The sequence below is a fragment of the Ascaphus truei genome, chromosome 16 (assembly GCF_040206685.1).
Source record: "Ascaphus truei isolate aAscTru1 chromosome 16, aAscTru1.hap1, whole genome shotgun sequence".
NCBI classification, from domain to species: Eukaryota; Metazoa; Chordata; class Amphibia; order Anura; family Ascaphidae; genus Ascaphus; species Ascaphus truei.
The window spans coordinates 37037415-37056484 of record NC_134498.1 but is presented as its reverse complement, the minus strand read 5'-3'; the positions used below and the strand labels follow the sequence as shown (position 1 = coordinate 37056484).

The 19070-nt window shown below is 42.9% G+C and overlaps 1 protein-coding gene across 5 annotated transcripts; it reads right to left on the bottom strand.

Annotated features, from left to right (window-relative positions):
* Positions 1 to 1191: 1191 nt before the first annotated feature.
* LOC142467467 (P2R1A-PPP2R2A-interacting phosphatase regulator 1-like) lies at positions 1192 to 18104 on the bottom strand. Of its 5 annotated transcripts, none has more exons than XM_075573188.1 (10): positions 17609 to 18102; positions 16189 to 16267; positions 7024 to 7080; positions 5639 to 5685; positions 5499 to 5553; positions 4645 to 4737; positions 3560 to 3648; positions 2300 to 2364; positions 2054 to 2150; positions 1192 to 1832 (listed from the first exon to the last, which is right to left on the bottom strand). In XM_075573188.1, the coding sequence occupies exons 1-10, from the start codon at positions 17707 to 17709 to the stop codon at positions 1685 to 1687; spliced, it is 831 nt and encodes a 276-aa protein (XP_075429303.1). In that variant the 5' UTR covers positions 17710 to 18102; the 3' UTR covers positions 1192 to 1684. The 5 variants fall into 5 exon arrangements, with proteins under 5 accessions (XP_075429303.1, XP_075429304.1, XP_075429305.1 ...); XM_075573189.1 differs by having other exon boundaries at positions 2300 to 2361; positions 17609 to 18101; XM_075573190.1 differs by lacking the exon at positions 4645 to 4737.
* Between the last annotated feature and the right edge of the window lie 966 nt (positions 18105 to 19070).

Sequence of the window (19070 nt, the reverse complement as noted above, 5' to 3'; positions counted from 1 at the left end):
CGTTTATGAGTAAAGGTATAACTGTTGCGTGCTTGAAGGAGGTGGGAAAGGTACCAGAATAGATTGAGGAATTGAAAATGTGTGAATGTAGGGATTCGAGTAGGAGCGAGAGGTGAGATGGGAGGGAATGGGGTCAAGAGGGCAAGTGGTAGAGGGGGAAGAGGATACCAACAGCAACACAAAAAAAGTAAAAGGAAGGCAGGAGGATAGTTAGACAGAGGCGTAGAATGCGAGGAGGAAACAGAGGGGATGTCTTAACTAATGCAATACACCTTTGTCTTGAAATGGTCCTGAGGTGAAATGGAGGAAGAACAGGTAACAGACGGTGGTCTGAGTAGAGAGTCAAAGACAGAGAAGGGGCAGCGTGGGTTAAACTTGCGAGTGTTGATTAGTGACGAAAAGTAGGTTTGTTTCGCCTGGGAGGGCGCAGAGTTGAAACTGGATAGGAAACATTTGTAGTGAAGGAAGTCAGTTGTGTACTCACTTTGCAATAGCTTGTGCCAAGGTTAGAAAGGGATATATATATATATACACACATATTCAGGGCTCGACAAATGCACTCACCTGAACATGGCTGCACGGTGTAAAATGATGTCGCGTTGCCACGACAACGGGACGCGGCATCACGTTGCCATGACAAGCGCACCACCCTGTCGCCAAGACTCGCTTGCAGCGGGGGAAAAGTGACTTTTTTTTCTACCGGGTTGCATTTTATTATCATTTGTCGAGCCGTGTACATACACACGCACACGCACACGCACACGCACACGCACACGCACACGGTGGGAGGTTCTGGCATAGATACAGGAGGCAGAGATCTGCCTCAGTCAGTCATATTAAAGTCTCACATATCAGAACCATTTGTAAGTGTAGTTGCACGGGCACTCACATTACTGTGCCCACCTCCTTATCACTGGTAACATTTCAGATACTTTATCCAACGGCAGGAAGGATGTGGGTAAACTCTAATAACATGATCCCAGTTGAAACATTGTAATGCCGCCTTGAATTTTTTTAATCCGTTGTAAAGAAGAATCACTTGTAAACTGGTCAGATCAGGGAATATATACAAAAATTAAAATTTAAAAAAAAAAGGTGATACACTGGCTTCCATTTTAAGAGATGTAATGTTATGTTGCAGTACAGCTTTCTTTTCAACGGTCTGGATTACAAAATACATGCGCAAACCCGTTTACCATGAGGGTAATTTTATTAAAAACATAGAAGGCAGGCGATTAAAAATCGTTATCCAGGACACAACTTCAAGAGACTTCCAAATGATACAAATACTAAAATACAAGGTTCCAGCACAGGGTAATCCAACAGTAGTGATATATTACAGTACTACACCTTTTTCAGTCACTGTCCCCCATCCCCCCCCATAAATAAATAGGTCCTTGTTTTAGTGTCAGGGGACAAACTTGTCAGCAGCTCACAAACAGCATGTTTGCCATTTCAACACCTCTGTAAAATCTCTAATAAAAATATGTTCAGGTGCAGTATCTTACCGCAGCACATTTGAGCAATTCATGCAGAGAATCAGGACTCGCTAAAATATTATGCTCATATAACGGACCTCAAATGTCTTTTTCTTTGCCCGTCTCCATCCCCCCCCCCCCCCCCCCCACTTCTAGTTTCTTTCATGGAACAAAAAATAAAAGCGGGAGCCGGACGCCCTGTCGCATCATTTAGACGACAGGCGGTTGACCGGGATAAAGAGTGAGCAGGAGTCGGAAGAGGACGGTGGAGATTCGGTCAGGATGTTTTTAGCGGGAGAGTCACAGGAGGAGCTCAGGCTGCTGCTACTTCCGTCCAGATTATCTGAAGAAAGGCTAATAAAAAAAAAATATATATATTTTTTTTAATATTTATATTTTATATTTTTTTTATATATATATATATATATATATATATATATATATATATATATATATATATATATATATATATATATATATATATATATATATATATTAATAAAAATATATATACAGGCAGGCCACCCCTGGACTAGCAAATAAATTTAGACATATGAATGGACATAAATACTTACCAGGAAGCCAGATCTGTGAAATGTGTGACATCCGGGGAAAGTATGGTTGTAATTCCTTGGAAAAGTCTTTTTGGCTGACTTTCAATTTCCATATCACCTTAAAAGAACAATTACTAATCAGTACACAAGAAAAAACAGGTCATGTGTGTGTTAAGTTTTACGATGTGTGCAAGATAAGACGCGTCTTGGCAAAGGGGTTTTCTGTTCAAGTGGAAACATGGACATTTCAGAATGAGCCCGTCGTACCTTTTCTTTTAAGGGGTCCAAGAGAACTGGGTCGGATGCAGTTAATGGGACTCTGACTCCTCCTGCTTAAATAAAGGACACTAATCAATCACTTGGAATATTAAAGCTGCAGTCCCACCCAGCAGTGTAGATTGGAGCTCCAAAATGAAAGCACTAAATCATATAAAACATTTTCCAATTTTTTTTTTGTAGCCGCTTCAAAAATGTAAAGTTACGTTTTTCAAAGTCCAGCCACGGAGCCAAAAATGGATAAAAACTAAACATTACAGAATATATAATAGGTACAAATGTTATGGTGAGTAAAAGCGACAAAGACGCCGGACTGTGTACAGTCAATAAGAAAAATAGCACTCATGTCTCATACAGGTCTGCGACCCTGCCATACCCTATAAAATCGCACAGCATACGGTGCTTCCCCATGCAGCAAAGGAGTCTGGGTAATGACATGCAAATGAGTACACTGTCACTTTTTGCTTCTTATCCATTTTAACACACAGCGTATGTCTGCCGCATTACAGAGACACACACTCACTTTTTAAATTAGCAATTATGTTGCAGGCGTTATCTTTAGTTGCCGAAAGATGGAATATGAAGGTAAATATTTTGTCAACCAAAAACCGGGACAGCTCAAAAATCGGCTTACATGCATAATAACTTGCTGCAAAAATCATTATTTTTAAGGTCGACTATTAAAGACAATTACAAATGGGACAGAGAAAGCTATGAACCAATACAGAAGGAAATCAAAAGCTTTTTTGAAGGATTATGCTCTGTAGAAAGTATATTTTTAACATAGCCACGGTCACAGCTGCTTCAAAGCATTGCATTGAACCCCTCGATGCATGACAGCGATGTTAATTCCTATCGGCTAACTCAGGGGTGCGCAAACTGTGGGCGTGAGATATTCTGGGGGGGGGGGGTGCGCGGCAGTTACAGCACGCTTCCCCGAAGGCATTTCAATTAAGTGCTGGGGAACGCGCGAGGCCTCTGTACCTTTCCTCGCCTTAACTTTCCAGCGTCACGTCGCCATGGCAACGTGAGATCACGACCCCGTGGTGTCATTTGATGCCGAGACGGGGGGCACGAGCAGGTGGTGAGAACAGGCAGGGGGGCGCAGGGAGAAGAGTTTGCGCACCCTTGGGCTAACTCATTAATTAGTGCAAGTGAGGGGCATATGGGAGATATAATGCGGTTCCGAAGCATGGACAGTTTTAGGAATGCATCTGAAACCCGTATAGGGGACATCTATATAATACTTACGTTGCGAAGCGTCTTGTGGGACTGGGAGTGGGGCTCGGAGGCAAACCATTACTACTGACGAAAATTTGTAGCGATGGCGAAAAGCATTGCTGGGGGCCGAGAGAAAAGGGGCATTTCAGAGACAAAACAGGGTCACCCACATTATCTGGGTCTTTTCACGCTCACTGAAATCACGCGGCTTTTCCCTTTTGGTTATTTTCTTGTTTTTGATGATATTTCAAATGCAAAATGGAGGAGGCTTAATAATGTGGCAACAAGGTCAAAAATGTCATTGGGATGCATATAGTAAGATTAAATGAACATGAATGTAAAATCTTGTATTGGCATAGCGAGGGTCAATTTGGGACATGCATACATACTTAGAAGTCACAAAGGTGTGGTAATAATAATAACAAAAATCTCAGTGCAGAAAGCAACCTCACAAAAAGTGTAAATTAAGTCAGATCAGGTTTATACAATGGTGTGTGTGTGTGTGTGTGTGTGTGTGTGTGTGTGTGTGTGTGTGTGTGTGTGTGTGTGTGTGTGTGTGTGTGTGTGTGTGTGTGTGTGTGTGTGTGTGTTAAATGTAAATTGTGGTTAAAAGTGTAACAAGTATATCAAAAGTCAGCAAAAAGTGCTGTATAAACTATTGTGAGTCTTGATTCTGCGCTTGCCGGCAGAATTAAATGATGTTTTTCTTGCTGCAAAATTCAAAACTAAAAAGCACACAAACGGTGTGAATTCACACGTAGGAGACAGAGAGAGAGAGAGAGAGAAAACATATAGGACCATCACACTCATATTCAAGAGGACAGCTGAGGAGCGGTCTCTACTCATCAGAAGAAACCCATTGGATGCAGCTACCACATCACCATAGTGACTACGACATGGGCTTTCTTGCGCCTTTTCGAGGGGGAGATCTAGCAGGGGGGGGGGAAACGGAAGGCGAGAACTCCTCCCCTTCCATTCCCGTCACCGGTGAGGCCGCGATCGCAATGGGTCTGGGAGGGTCTGTGGCGCCCTCTAAAGGCACTAAAAGGGTTGATAAGGCATTTTCAATGGCGGAAAACACAAACTCTACTACTAACTGAGCAGCGGCCTGTTACCTTCCCAATTCCTCTGGTGGGAGAAGGAGCTGGAGAAACCGGGACAAAGTCGATCCGCTTTGGGGAACACGATTTGTCCAAATCATTGTCGCTCTGTAGAAGTGCAATATGCCCGATCAATAAACTCCAGGGGGCAGCATACAAGCGGTCACATTAATAGCAGGGGTGGGCAACTCAAGGACCACCAACAGGTCAGGTTTTCAGGATATCCGTGCTTCAGCACAGGTGGCTCCATCAGTCCCAGCTTCAGCACAGGTGGATCAGAGGCTCAGTCGAAGACTGTGCAAGACACCTGTGCTGAAGCTGGAATACCCTGAAAACCTGACCTGTTGGTGACCCTTGAGGACTGGACTTGCCCACCACAGCTCTATTACATTAACTCTTAAACAGCCGTCATTGCCTATATTTCCTGTATTGGAATAACCGCAGGAAAACTTGTACTAAACTAGGTGTGCTATTAAACCTCAAGTATCAGTCATGTTTTGTTTAGAATTAAAAATCTTAACAAGCAAGGTTTGGGGTTTGTTGAATATTTCCCCCTGTATGTCATTATATTGCACTGGTGCTTTAACTTTCTCCCACATTTATGCTAACCTTCTGTACACCGAATGGGAACACATGCGTTTCCCTTAAATGCAGGTTATCTATACTCTCCTTGCGTTGGTTCTGCTTGTATGTGGGTGTCTGAAATGGTCTACGGTGATTAAAATAGAACATGAGAAAGAAAAACTATATAAGTGATCAACTTCCTACTACTAATAAAGTGTGTGTATATATATATATATATATATATAAATATATATATATATATATAAAAAATAATAATAATAATAATACAGGCTGGAACCCTTTACCAGACTCAAGCTTTCCTCCCAGGACTGGCTCATCTGCATTGCCACTTGCACTTCCCTACAAAAGAAAAACCACACAGTAAGAATCAATATAGAAGCAGCTTTGTACTTATTGATTTTATTCTCCCCCCCATAACACTGACCGTTCGTGTGCCGTTTCCCTGTTAATCATTAGGTCCACTCCTTCTTCCTAAAACGATTTACAGTTCGTTAGAATCTAATCAAGTATTATGTTTACATTTACACACACATGTAGGCTCCAAGTAGACCGTAAAATATAAAAAACACAAGAACAAGTACCGTTTGGTTATAATCAGTCTATCAAAATGCTTACCAAAAAAGGTGTCAGTCGCTCAAAATAAAACGGGACATTTGCATATTCTTTTTTGACTTGAGCACTTAACACAAGGAATAAAGGCCCCGATACATCACGCAGTGGTAAGGAAAAACGGCAGATGTCATCTCCAAAAATTAGTTCATTTTTGGTCAACTTGCATGCAAAAAAGTACTAATTTTTGGAGATAACGCCTCCAGTTTTCCTAAGCACTGGGTGATGTATCTGGGCCATTTGCTATTCAAAGATGTATGCTAAATCTATCAGTAGTACAAATAGTTGACTGTTTTAACTTGACCTAGAAATGTTAAAAGTGGAGTATTTTTGCTCAAATACATATGCAGTCAGATCTAGTGTTAGCTTGGAGGTCACAGAGTGCAAATGCCTGGGGTCTAACCTCAGAATCTAGTCATGTCCTGAGATCAGGGCTACATTTTTTTCCTATGCTCTATGTATTTAGCACAGTAAGTAGGGCCACACTGCTTTATTTCGGAAGTCCTTGCTAATTGGTACAGAGACTCCTGTGAAACAAACCTGTAAAAATGCAGGTCGACACTGTATTACATCCCTTATTCTGTACACTGTGATAGTGCCAGATTGGAAAGACCTATTGAAGTCAATGGGGCTTTCCATGTGATCGCACCCAATAGGCACTATCACAGTCAAGGGCCAATGTTTCGACACTTTCAAAAAGCCTCAGTTCGGCACCCGCGGTTAAAGAGATGATTAAATTGAGAGATTGTAGAATACACTCAGTGTGCCTGTCAGGGGGAACACAGAATAAGATCCATGGCACATTAAACCGTTCCCATCTCCCAGTCCTCAGGGACCACAAACGGTGCAGGTTACGTATACCCCTGCTTGAGCACAGGTGGTTCAGTCAAAATAAATTCCGTGACCTGTGCTAATGAGAGGACAGCCTTAAAACTTGCACCGTCCGTGGTCCTTGAAGCTTGGAGTTGGGATCCCCTGGCTTAACACAGAGGAAGTAAGGTACAATTTGCATGGTATGCTCAACTGCTGCTGTCGCTACCGCTGCAACCGCCGCTCCTGAAAAAATCTTGCACCCCCTCCCCGGTTTGTGCACCCCTGATCTAGTACTACATAACTTATTTATTAAAATAAATAAATAAAAAATGAAGGATATTGCATGAATTGGTCCTTTAAGCAGTAATTCTGCAGGCCGCAGCTAACCTGTTTAATCTGGAGAAGACGGCTGCTTGAGATACGTATAGGAGAGGAGGGCACGACCTGAAAGACGAAGAAACAAGGGATTATAAAGTTCATCTGACAAACGCAAGAGACAGATATAGGCTGATACAGGGGGTTTCACCAACAAAACATTTAAATACTGCTGAATTTGAGCAAAAATAAAAACCGACAGTGGATCATTTCTTTGTTGTAATAAGCAAATTACACATCACAATTGGTTATTTGAAAGCAGTAGATGAGCTATGTAAAATGAAACAGGCAGTGTAATGCAGGGGCAACCAACTCCAATCCTCAAGGGCCACCAACAGGTCAGGTTTTCAGGATAACCCCGATTCAGCACACGGTGGCTGTGCTGAAGCTTTGACTGATGGTGCCACCTGTGCTGAAGCAGGGATTTCTTGAAAACCTGACCTGTTGGTGGCCCTTGAGGACTGGCGTCGGCCACTCCTGGTGCAATGAATGAGATTGCAAATCAGAGCTGATTAGCTCCTGACGCAAATGTCGGAGTGTGAAGTAACGCGGACGATACACTGGGTTCTGGTTCTCCTGGAACAGCACGGTTCTATTCCTCAGTGCTGCCATGTGGCACACACAGTAACACAAAGAAGGGAGTGGGGGTAGGAGGGTATGTTAGCGCTGTTTGGAGAGATGCTGAAGACAACAGTTACAAATCAGGGCCCTTCAGCCTCCCCATATTCTCCATGGTATAAATAACAGGACCCTCCCTATATAATCACCTCCTGACATGAGGAAATCAAAATTAATTTGTTTCAGATTTCATTTTTTTCCCGCTTTTAACGTGTCCATGTACATTATTGATAATTTGTAGCAACATTCCAGTAAACCTTTATAATCTAGCATACCCTTGTTTAGAGATTATTGTATCGCTATTTTTGTAATGTGTAAATTCCATTTTTAGGTATGCCAATAAAAAATAAAGATGAAAGATTTTATAAAGTAGTTGATGACAAAGTCAGCAGAGGAGTTGCATAAAAGAGGCAATCCAAGCATCTTTTGTAATATAGGCAGCCGTTGATTACCTTTATTGGAAAGTACCGTATTGGCCTGAATATAGTGCTATGTTTTTTTGCTAAAAATGTCGTTCCAAAAACTCGTACTCGTATTATATGCACAGCCTAACACCTTTTATTTGTCATGTATAACACCTTCAAAACTGTAGGGGTTGTATTATGTGCCACTACGGTAATTACCTAAGCTGCCGATCGATTAATTCTCCTGTGATCGATCAAAGACCCAGCTTCCCAGGGGTCACTAAATGGCTGCCATTCAGTTGCAATCAATCCTTCAGTCAGTGTAACTCAGCAGCTACAATGTATTCGTATATTACAAAAGGCAACATTATCTATTGTTGCAGTTTGCAGCTCAAACTGCTGGTGAATATTGGCAACAAAATGATCACCAACAGGAAAAAAGTGTTACAAAAGATCTTGCACTGCTGGGAAACAGTTAAAAAAACTTCTAAAGAAAATCAAAAGGATTATCAGTATATTAAACATAACATTGAGTTGAATCAAAAGGCAGCAAGTATTATCCAACACTACAGAACTGATTTATTTAAAAGAAAAACACACACGTGTAGGATATTGCTTCGATTGCTCCACATTTGCAGCACCAGAACGTAACGGAGTGAATACTACATTACTGGGAAGTATTGAAGCCCTCACCAGCTGCTAGGACTAAAGCCGAGCTTATAGTGACGTCACCCGTCGCTGCTAGCGAAAGTTGTAATTCGCTTTCCGGCAACGTCGCGGGCGACCAGGTCTTTGGTTCAGAGGCTGTCACGTGGCGACAGCCACTGAAAAATCAAATTTGACCGGCTTCAGAAATTCGCGCCACCAGCGTCGCTCCGCGCTTACTATAAGCGTACGCGACGGCGGCAATACATTATACGTAAGCGCAGCCTAAGTCAGGGGTGCTTAACTCCAGTCCTCAAGTCCCTCCCAACAGGTCAGGTCTTCCAGATATCCCTGCTTCAGCACAGGTGGCTCAATCAGTCCCTGCACCTGTGCTGAAGCTGGGATAGCTTGAAAACCTGACCTGTTGGGGGGGAGGGGGGGCTTGAGGACTGAGTTGAGCACCCCTGCTCTAACTCGCACCTCCTTCACAGATCAGTTGTATTTTTCAGTTACAGAGTCAGAGTACGTTTAACTGAAGGAAGCCAGCTGCAATAATGTACTGCACAGGGTGATAATGCAGCAGTGTGTTATGCCCACACAAGAGCTAGCGAGCAGCAGTGGTTGGCAGTAGTCTAATATTTTATATTTATGACCTATCAAAGCAAGCAGGGTTAGATTAGATCTATATATGGCTTTGGAATTTTAATGTGACAATGTACTCGTTACTCCCTTTTAAAGCTGCAGTCCATGCTATTCACCTTTTTTTGTTTGCATTTTATTTTTTTATCACTCACTTTAAAAAGGAGCAATCCAAGCAATATCCTACGTGTTTTTAAAAAATAAATAAAATCAATGCTGTAGTATTAGATACTTACTATATTTCAAATTCAACTCTGACATTTTTAAAATAGTTTTAATATACTCAGCATCTTTTAATTTCTACAGCAGGTTTTAGGCCACCTCCCCAGCAGTGCAAGATCTTTGCAACACTTTCCTGTTTGTGATCATTTGCTGCTAATATTTCCAGCAGTTTGAGCTGCAAACGGCAACAATAGATAATTTTACTTTAGTAATATAAGAATACATTGTAGCTGCTGAGTTAGGCTAAGGTCCTCCCACTGGAGGCTGCTGCACGTGCGCCTGGCGTCCTGGCGGGGCGTGCACAGCGCTAGACTGCAATCTGCAGGCAGAGTTCAGGCGCGGGGTGTGTGGCCAAAACGGGGCGAGTGGGCGCGAACATGACGGCTTTTATGTTAAAAAAAAAAAAAAGTAAATAACGTCCCGCACTGCTCGCTCTCCCCCGCAAATGCTGCACGAGGGGCCGTGTGTCAAAGATCACCGTGCAAAGAAGCTGAAGAGGAGGATTCAAAGTGGACGGTGATGGGATGGGCAGGGCCGGAGCAGGAGCAAACCGCCTTTCTGATTGGCTCCCTGGCACATCATGTGACACGAGCCAGGAAGCGAGGGGGCACTGGGGACAGCTAGGGAGGAGGTATGGCGCTGGTGAGAGGCGCGCGCGTGCGCCGCCGGCTGCACTGGGGACCTAGCCTTACACTGACTGAAGGCTTGATTGGAACTGAAAGGCAGCCATTTCGTGAACCCTGGGAAGCAGGATCTTTGCTGATCGATCACGGGAGAAATAATCTAGTGGCAGCTTGAACAATTCGTTTTCATTAAAGGTAATCAAATGCGATGTACGCCTTTGAAATAATTAAGTGTCCGGGAGGTTGAAATGGAGCTTTCCATTTGCTTGTATAAAGAATAGCGTATGGTGTTCATAGCGCTTTTCTCTTTTGCTCAACTCGCACTAAAGCGAATACTGCCAATCTCTTTTACAGTTTGTTCCCATAGAACTGTTGCAGGCATAGCTCAGAGTTGGATGATAAATTAAATGCAAGTTCTTGTCAATTCTCCTGCCATTAGTTAATGCTTAATGGCCCTCTTTCATCTAGCCTGGCAGTGGAATTCTGTTTTACACAATGCTTGTTTAACTGACATTTTTGCAGAACAAATTGACTATGCACTTGATATTAAAACCCATTCCACTTTTGATCATATGACAGCTGTAATAACTTACATAATGGTAAACTACATGTACAATATTTTATTTAAGCAAACCAAAATGAAGTAGTATAATAAAATACTACCATGGTATAACTGGCCAAACAGTGTTAATGACTGCATAGAAAGTTCATGCGATGATGAAACGGAATGTAAAAGGTAGGCAATGACAGAAGCGTCCTTAAACCTTTCACTGCGCAGCAGGGAGCTGGAAATAACCACGAACGGCAAAAAGGTTGATATATGTAGCAGTGTAACCTAGAGGTGATGAACTCCAACCTCCCCCCAGGTTTTAAGGATAGCCCAGCTTCAGCACAGGTGGCTCAATCAACTGAGCATATGATTGGGCCACCTGTGCTGAAGCTGGGATATCCGATAACCTTACCTGTTTTGGGGGAGGGGAAGGGAGGCATGAGGACTGGGAGTTGAGCATCCCTGGTGTACCTCTTCTCTCTCACCCAAATGTGAGGCTTAGAATGGGTTCAACATGTTCCTGAAATATTTAAATGACTCCCAGTGTTTCTTAAAGCTGTAGTCCAAGCAATAGCCTACATGTGTTTTTTTTAATAGATCAGTTCTGTACTATGAGAAAATATTTGCAGAATATAAAAAAAAAAAAAAAAAAAAACACAACAACTCTGAATGACATTTTTTATGTATTATAATGTAACCAGCCTTTTTGGTTTCTATTGCATCCATTTACAAAGTCACATCCCCTTCCTCTTCTGAAACAGACTGGCACATCCCCTTTTGAGCCCTACCCGCTCTCTAGCAGTGCACCAATTGTATCTAGCAACTGTATGGTCACATGATCTTCCCATACAGAACTTCTCTTCTGCTGCACTGACAGCCATTTAGTTAAACCCCTGAGCCGAATCTTTGCCAATCGATCACAGGAGAACGGATCGATCGGCAACTTAGCTAATGACTTATTGTGTGGATTGTATTGATGCACATATTAAAGGGAAAACAAAAAAAATAATGGAAAAAACAGCAGCTTGGCCTTCTGCTTTAAAGTAATCAGGAAAACAGCGTTGTACTTAACACAATTGTGAGAACTTCACTGAAAAGTGAAGGGATTCATTAACATTCGAAACATCCATATTTACAGTGCCATAGATATGGTGCCACCGAACCGCCGTGTAATGTGATAGCTCCTGAATGTTTATTACTGATTGTAACAACCACCACATTATCATTTATTAGAACCTTTAACCCTTTGGTTGCCATAGGACATAGCTACTAGGTAATGGGGTCTGGCATCACAGGAGCCCCTAAAAATAGTAGCTAAATTATAATCCACTTGCTCGTTTTTGTAGATCTAGTTACGCGCTCCTGTGATCTTACAGGAAGAGGAGCACAATCTTACAAAGCGAGTGCTGGAGTTGCTGTGGCGCTTTGGCTCATAAAAAGGTTACTCATTTGTGAACGTGTTGCCAACTACAGGTGAATCACTCGAACCACTAACCCATTCAGTGCCTGGGGTGGCACTCTGTTTAAGTCACTCTGCTATTGTTCTGTATTCCAAGTTTAGAAAATCTTTAACATACAGTCATCTGTAAACCCAGGATGGGCCGCGCCCGCTAACTCAATAAGAGGCAGCGTTATTTTCCACAGTTTAGCCTCAGCCTAACTCAACAAAAACCAGATTAACAAGGAGCAATTTGACAGCATCGTTACAAAACTGCGAGAGAACATTTGGCTTCATTTGCAAACTCCGTTCCACAGTTAACTCGCTCAAGTACGAGGGGAATTCATGTCATATTAGTGCCCGTTGTAATTCAAGATTTAATCCACAGTACTCTGAATTATTGTTAAACACTTTTTCTCGTTAGGTTACTCTTCAAATTTAATTTCGGGTGTATCAATGTCAAGATTGTTGCTTGCATTTTTGTCTAATGACATTAATGTTTGCCCTTCGTGCTCTTGGAAAATAATCGCTTTGCAACCTAGCAAATTAAATGCGAAGAATGTTTATTTAAAAAAAAAAAAAAAAAAAAACCACTACGGAAAGAACAGCATGTGTGGAGAAAAAAAAATATGGCGTATTTTACAATCCTCTCAAAAACGTTCTTGGGGATTGCATATAGTTGTGAACTTTTAGAATAGATACATATTCAAAAGGTTGTCCATTTAGCCTTAAAATACAGAGAACATTGGAATATTAACATGTGGTAAAAATGCCACTCGAGTCTGAAAAGTTTTTTTTTTTTAGTGTTAAAATGGAACAAGTAAACACCAGAGATATTGAATATATTAATATGCCAAAGTTATACCTGGATGTGAACTAACCCTGCTTGCTTTAATATATCATAATAAAAAAAATGAATATGTACTTATTAAATATTTAGGACGGAGATTCAGAATCCAAATAGCACAATGCCCTCTAATATTTATATCACTCTCAGTAAAGTCGAAAGAAACCATTCTGGAGTCAAAAAAGGGAGTCCCAGACCAGCTGAGGGCTAAGGACTTTTAAAAACCAGCGAAGATGTAGATGGTAGAATATGGGTATCTACATCATGAGGGGGAATACTAGATAACCATAGTTGGCCATCTATGTCAGAGGTGTGCTAACTTTTCAGTCTGCGCCCCCCTGCCTTCTCTTTCACCCCCTCACCTTGTCTCCAGCGTCAAATGACGCCGCAGGGTCACGTGACCCCAAGGCGTCATTTTCCGCTGCGTTGCCGAAGACAAGGTAAGGGAAGTTGCAGAGGCTTTGCGCAATCCCCCAGCATTTCAATTCAATGCTTTGGGGAAGAGCGCGGGGCCTCGGTAACCGCCATGCCCCCCTGGAAAGTCTTGCAACCCTTCCCTAGTTTGCACACCCCTGATCTACGTCATCAAGGGGGTTGGATAGATGGCAGAATATGGCCACGCCAGCAGCTTTCCCAGCAATCCGAGTTCGCAATCTCTGGGAGTTGTGCACCCCTGAAAGGTAAAATAGGGATACAAATAACGCCTAAAAGATAAAATATGTTAAACTGTTACATAAACGTACAACCCCGTTCACCTGATGTAACCATGAATTTGTCATCATAACTCTATGCCCAGGACATACTTCCTGGTAAAAATGTTATAAATAACATACACAAAAAGGAGTCGGGCATAAATATGTGCATTGCAATTTCTTGCATAAACAAAGATATTAACCCGATAACAGTAATTTGCCCCAATCTGCTAAACTACATTTTACAGACTTCAGTTTTCTTCTGCAAGACAGGTTGTTTTTCCCAGTTAGAGGTCCAATTAAAAACGGTAATTTACACTTAGCGTATCAACACATTTAAGGCAGAAATTCACCCTCTCCATCAAAGGAACTGGGGAATCTCTCGGAGCTAAACCGTGCTTCTGGAACCAACCAGCTGCGGAGATACTTACCGGTGAAGTTACCGGGTTTAAATCTCCTTCCATGGTGGAAACACAAGGGGGCTCCAAACCGCCGGTAAATATGAAGCTGCAATGTTATTGGTTGCAGCTTTCTACTGGACAGCCACTTTAAATCCCCCTGTGAAACTAGGAAGTGACACCAGTAACTTCACCAGTATCTCAAGAACCGGGGGCACCCCAGAACCGAAAATAGCGTGACCCCATCCTGTAAAATAAAGGAGGATTTGTAAGGGGAGGAATTGCGGTTTTAAGTAGTATATACATCATTTATCTGTTTTCATGTCATTTATCCCGAGTGCCGCTCGTAGTCCAGGATTGTGACCACGTGGCCAATTTGGGGAGCAATCACGTGGCCATAACCCGCCCCCCGGTGAAGTGAATGAAAATGAAGGTGATTCCTTTCCAATCGTGTTCACCATTAGGATGGAGCAGTAATCGTGATTTGCCCCCAAAGAAAAAGCCATTTATAGCATGACGTACGCCTGTATCCCTGTAGGGCTATTCAACTAGTTCTCCAAAGGGATCCGAGCACAAAATATTGAGGCGTACAAGCTTATGCAATGTCATTTTAGATGAATATTGAGGCTATTCTCCCTCCACTGCAGAGGTAAATGAGACGTTTCACAGGTAGTGTTAGGACCTGCATACTGGTCATGCTGTGACGTGGCTGCAGGCTTATAACGCTTTGGGTTTAACTAAATTGTCCTTATTCATGAGAATACTAACATTTAAGTATTTAAGTATGTATTTTGTCACATTGGATATTTTTGTCTTTTGTTGTATACATTTGGCCACGCTCAGTAACACTGATAGATATATAGATATATCTCTATAATGTGGTGGGTTCTGAGGTTAGAGCTTGCTGGGATTGTGTGTTTATTAACATTAAAAGGCATATAAATGATTATATATCAACATTTTGCAAGAATTTAACTTATAAGCGATTTACGGTGTGAAAATTACACGCTGCCTAACGAATATGAAATTAGCATGGACAGACATATAAAGGAACACATTTGGGACACAAGTGGAAGAAACCTGGTGTACAGGGCACGTTATTAGGACCGCCTAACAGCTATATTTAACAACTGCAGCACATCCAACCATTTCTTAAAACCTACAAGTAAAACAATGCAGGCTCCATTCAGCAAATATGTCTGTTTTCTCCTACTGCAAAAACCACGAGTGGCCAACTCCAGGCCCACCAACTGGTCAGGTTTTCAGGATATCCCTGCTTCAGCACAGGCAACTCAATTAGTGGCTCAGTCAACCTGTGCTAAAGCAGGGATATACTGAAAACCTGACCCTCGAGGACTGGAGTTGGACACTCCTGGCATAAACAGTAATTTCCTGTTGCCTACACCCTGCATACATATTGCAGAAAATAGGCCGGCCTCTTCGGTGCTGAACTGGTCTGTGGATATCATCAGAAGAAAGTACAGGCATACCCCGCATTAACGTACGCAATGGGACCGGAGCATGTATGTAAAGCAAAAATGTACTTAAAGTGAAGCACTCCCTTTTTCCCCACTTATGGATGCATGTACTGTATGTACTGCAATCGTCATATACGTGCATAACTGATGTAAATAACGCATTTGTAACAGGCTCTATAGTCTCCCTGCTTGCCCACAGCTTCGGTACAGGTAGGGAGCCGGTATTGCTGTTCAGGACGTGCTGACAGGCGCATGTGCGAGCTGCCATTTGCCTATTGGGCGATATGTCCTTACCCGCGAGTGTACTTAAAGTGAGTGTCCTTAAAGCGGGGTATGCCTGCATGGGTTTAAGCAACATACCGAGGCAAAACGGTTTGTAAAAAGACAAGATTGTATCAAAGAAAATATCCCACCACTTTATAGGATGCTTATTTTGATAAATCAGCCTTTTGCTTTGCTCCAGCACTGCAGCCAGGAAAACATATTCCAAAGCGTTCCTTGCTCGCTCGGCACTAAAAGGGTTAAACCTTTTATTACCATAAATTGCAAATGATATTCGTATTTTCCAAGACAGTGCTTCAGGGAAATGTAAAGCAGATGTTGCAAATTAAGGCATGCCTTACCAGGCTTTGACGATTCACTACTGTTGTACTGTTCCTGCGTGCTCTCATAACATCTGGCTGGAACACCTGTGAATTGTCACTGAGGAACAAAAACATTGTCAGAAACAATAGAAATTTAGTGGTATATATAGAAAAATAATCATAATATGAATTGATTGGAAGGGCTATTCTGTATTCGGTTTACAACGTTTAACAGCAATTTTAGAGCTAACACACACTCTTCCTAGATGAAGTTTATGAAAAGTTTCTACCAGATGTTTAGTAATTTTCAGACATTTGGGAATATTCCCAAAATTGTAGAACATATTGCAGGCAATACAACTTTTTGTAATTTTGAAAAAAATAAATAAACAAATGATGACTGCATTGCATTCCTAGAGGCAGAATACTGTTTAATTTAGATGCCATGTGATTCACAGATTCTATATAAAAAAAATAAAAAAAAAAAAAAAAATGAGGCAATGCAAGTAAAAAGGTATGTACCCACAGCAACCAACTGTAAAACCAAATGAGCAAACTTCTTCAGAAAGTTGCACCTAGCTAAATAAACAAGCTGTAAAAGCCACGAAGTGGCTATTTTAAGAATTTATTTGGGGGTTTTAAAAATGCAACTGCGAGTTAAGACTGTTTAAAGGAATCAGTCAAATGTGGTTTCACATCTGGCTCTCTGACAGCTGGATTCTTCTCTCATCAACAAGATCCCAGACCTTCATAAGAGGCACATTCTACACATCCCCCATACTATTGCTGTATGTTGTTCATGTAGCACAGGGGTAGCCAACTCCAGTTCTGAAGGGCCACCAACAGGTTAGGCTTTCAGGATATCCCTGCTTCAGCACAGGTGGCTCAATCCATGGCAGAGTCAAAGACTGAGCCACTGATTGAACCATCTGTGCTGAAGCAGGGACCTCCTGAAAACCTAACCTGTTGGTGGCCCTTGAAATCTGGAGTTGGCTACCCCTGATGTAGCCCAATCCAACCTGTGTGTGCCATGCTCTAGGGGGGGGGGGGCACCTTTCTCCTGTCACTCAACAATGATTGGGGCACAAAGTCACCCTAGATTTAGCCCCCTCCCTCACTTATGCAGCTCGTTCTCTCCTCATCTCTTGTCTGCTCCAGTACCCTCAGAGACCCTCTTCCTTTCCTTATAACCCTGGGATCACCCCCTCCAGGTCCCAAATCATGTTCCTGGCATTTTACAGCCCCCCACCAATACCCTTCTCTCTTGCTCCCTCCCCCCAATCCTCCTTGCCCATGGCTGCAAACTCGTGCCTCTGACCCCCCCCCCCCCAATGACCCCCCCTCGTCCCCCAAACCTTAGTTCATCCCAATTCCTACACATGGGCCCTCGCTCTTGCCCCACTCCCATGCCCTTCCCCCAATACCTCTTGCACTCCTCTCATGCCCCTGCGACCCTTACCTGAGCCCGTTGATGAGGGGGGCGCTGTTGGATCTCCTCAGGGTCCCATCACTCGGGGGGCCCGGGATCTCCAGATCCAGCTCCATTTTCTCCTGAGCCATCCTGGTGTCTCCCCCTCTCCTGTGTGTGATGGGAGCTGGCTCCTGGCCTCCTCTCTCCCCCCTCACAGGCTCATGCTGAGGCCCCCTCTCTCTCTCCCCTCTGTCACTCCTTCCTCGGGGGTCCCCTCTCTCACCCCCTTCCCCGGGGGTCCCCGCTTTAGGCCCCAGTCACTACACCCGCAGGGGGAGGAGGAGACCCCGGAGCGGTCCCAGCCAGGCCGCCCCCCATAGCCCAGGGGGGAGACGGATGGTGCTGCCCCCGGCTCCCTCCGGCCTCTGTGTGTCTCCGGCGCCCGAACCCGCTCAGGCCGAATCCTGCAGCGAACACTCGGGCTCAGTCTCAGCTGCGGCTCCGGCACATGCGCAGTGTCACCGAGGTTCTGGCACATGCGCAGTCTCAAGAAGCAGCCAATGCTCCCGCGCATGCGCAGTGTCTCAAGAAGCGCCCGGTGCTCCCGCGCATGCGCAGTGTCTCAGGAGCATAAGCATCATTCCCTCTACACACTCTGGATGTAAAAAAAAAAAAAACAATTACTTTTGCTATCTCATTTAGATTTTTATTTGAACGTTTTTTTTTTTTTTTTTGTAAAGTCTAATAAAATACAGCATGAAGTTATATTTCCCAATCTAGTACAATAAGAATGCATATTCTGAATATCTAATAAAATGAGATGTTACTTTCTAGAGCTCTAATAACATAAGGATGGTTTTATACTAAGTCCGTGGGCACGGGGCATATTCCTCATCAGTCTGTATGGAAGTGGTAGTTTCCAAACAGGCCAAAGGTATTGAGTCACATAAGGAAGGCCCACCAGGATTCCCGTAGGGGCCTAGAGTAATCGGATTAATACCGATAATAACGAAGCAACAAGGGGGCCGAACCCCACATCAACTCAGAGCCACTAAGTCACTATACCTCCATTCGAGTCTTAAGAGTGGGCACTGATGGAAGAGCCGTATTCATGTATGTCTGCTATAAAATACAGTGCAACGATGTCAATATGTACAGTATATGAGCGTTCCTTGTGCTTGGGGACACTAATAAATGACAGTTGTACTACAAAAGTTCCTGGCGCCCATTTTTATACATCCTTGCTACCTTATCGCCCAGCCGCTTAATCCAACACCCTAAGTCAAGTGTATCCATGTTGAGTAGTGAACCTGGATATACAACCAAACAAACAAATCAATATAAGCCCTCTAAAAAGCGCTGGCCTACACACTAATTAAAGTGAAGGTGGTTATATCAAAAAATGTGATTGACAATAATGTGATATAAATACAAATATAAAGCAGCCTAAGGAACAAAAAAACAGCAGATTATTCCAAATCTGTACAAACAATACTATTACACAAATTAA

Bases quoted from the DNA above. Each gene is read 5' to 3' on its own strand.
- LOC142467467 (XM_075573188.1), bottom strand. From the start codon at position 17,709: ATGGCTCAGGAGAAAATGGAGCTGGATCTGGAGATCCCGGGCCCCCCG. The intron at 4,738-5,498 runs GTAAAGGGTTCC...GCACTTCTACAG, and splicing joins GGGAGGAAAGCTTGAGTCTG to AGCGACAATGATTTGGACAA. The intron at 3,649-4,644 runs GTAACAGGCCGC...CTCGGCCCCCAG, and splicing joins CCACCAGAGGAATTGGGAAG to CAATGCTTTTCGCCATCGCT.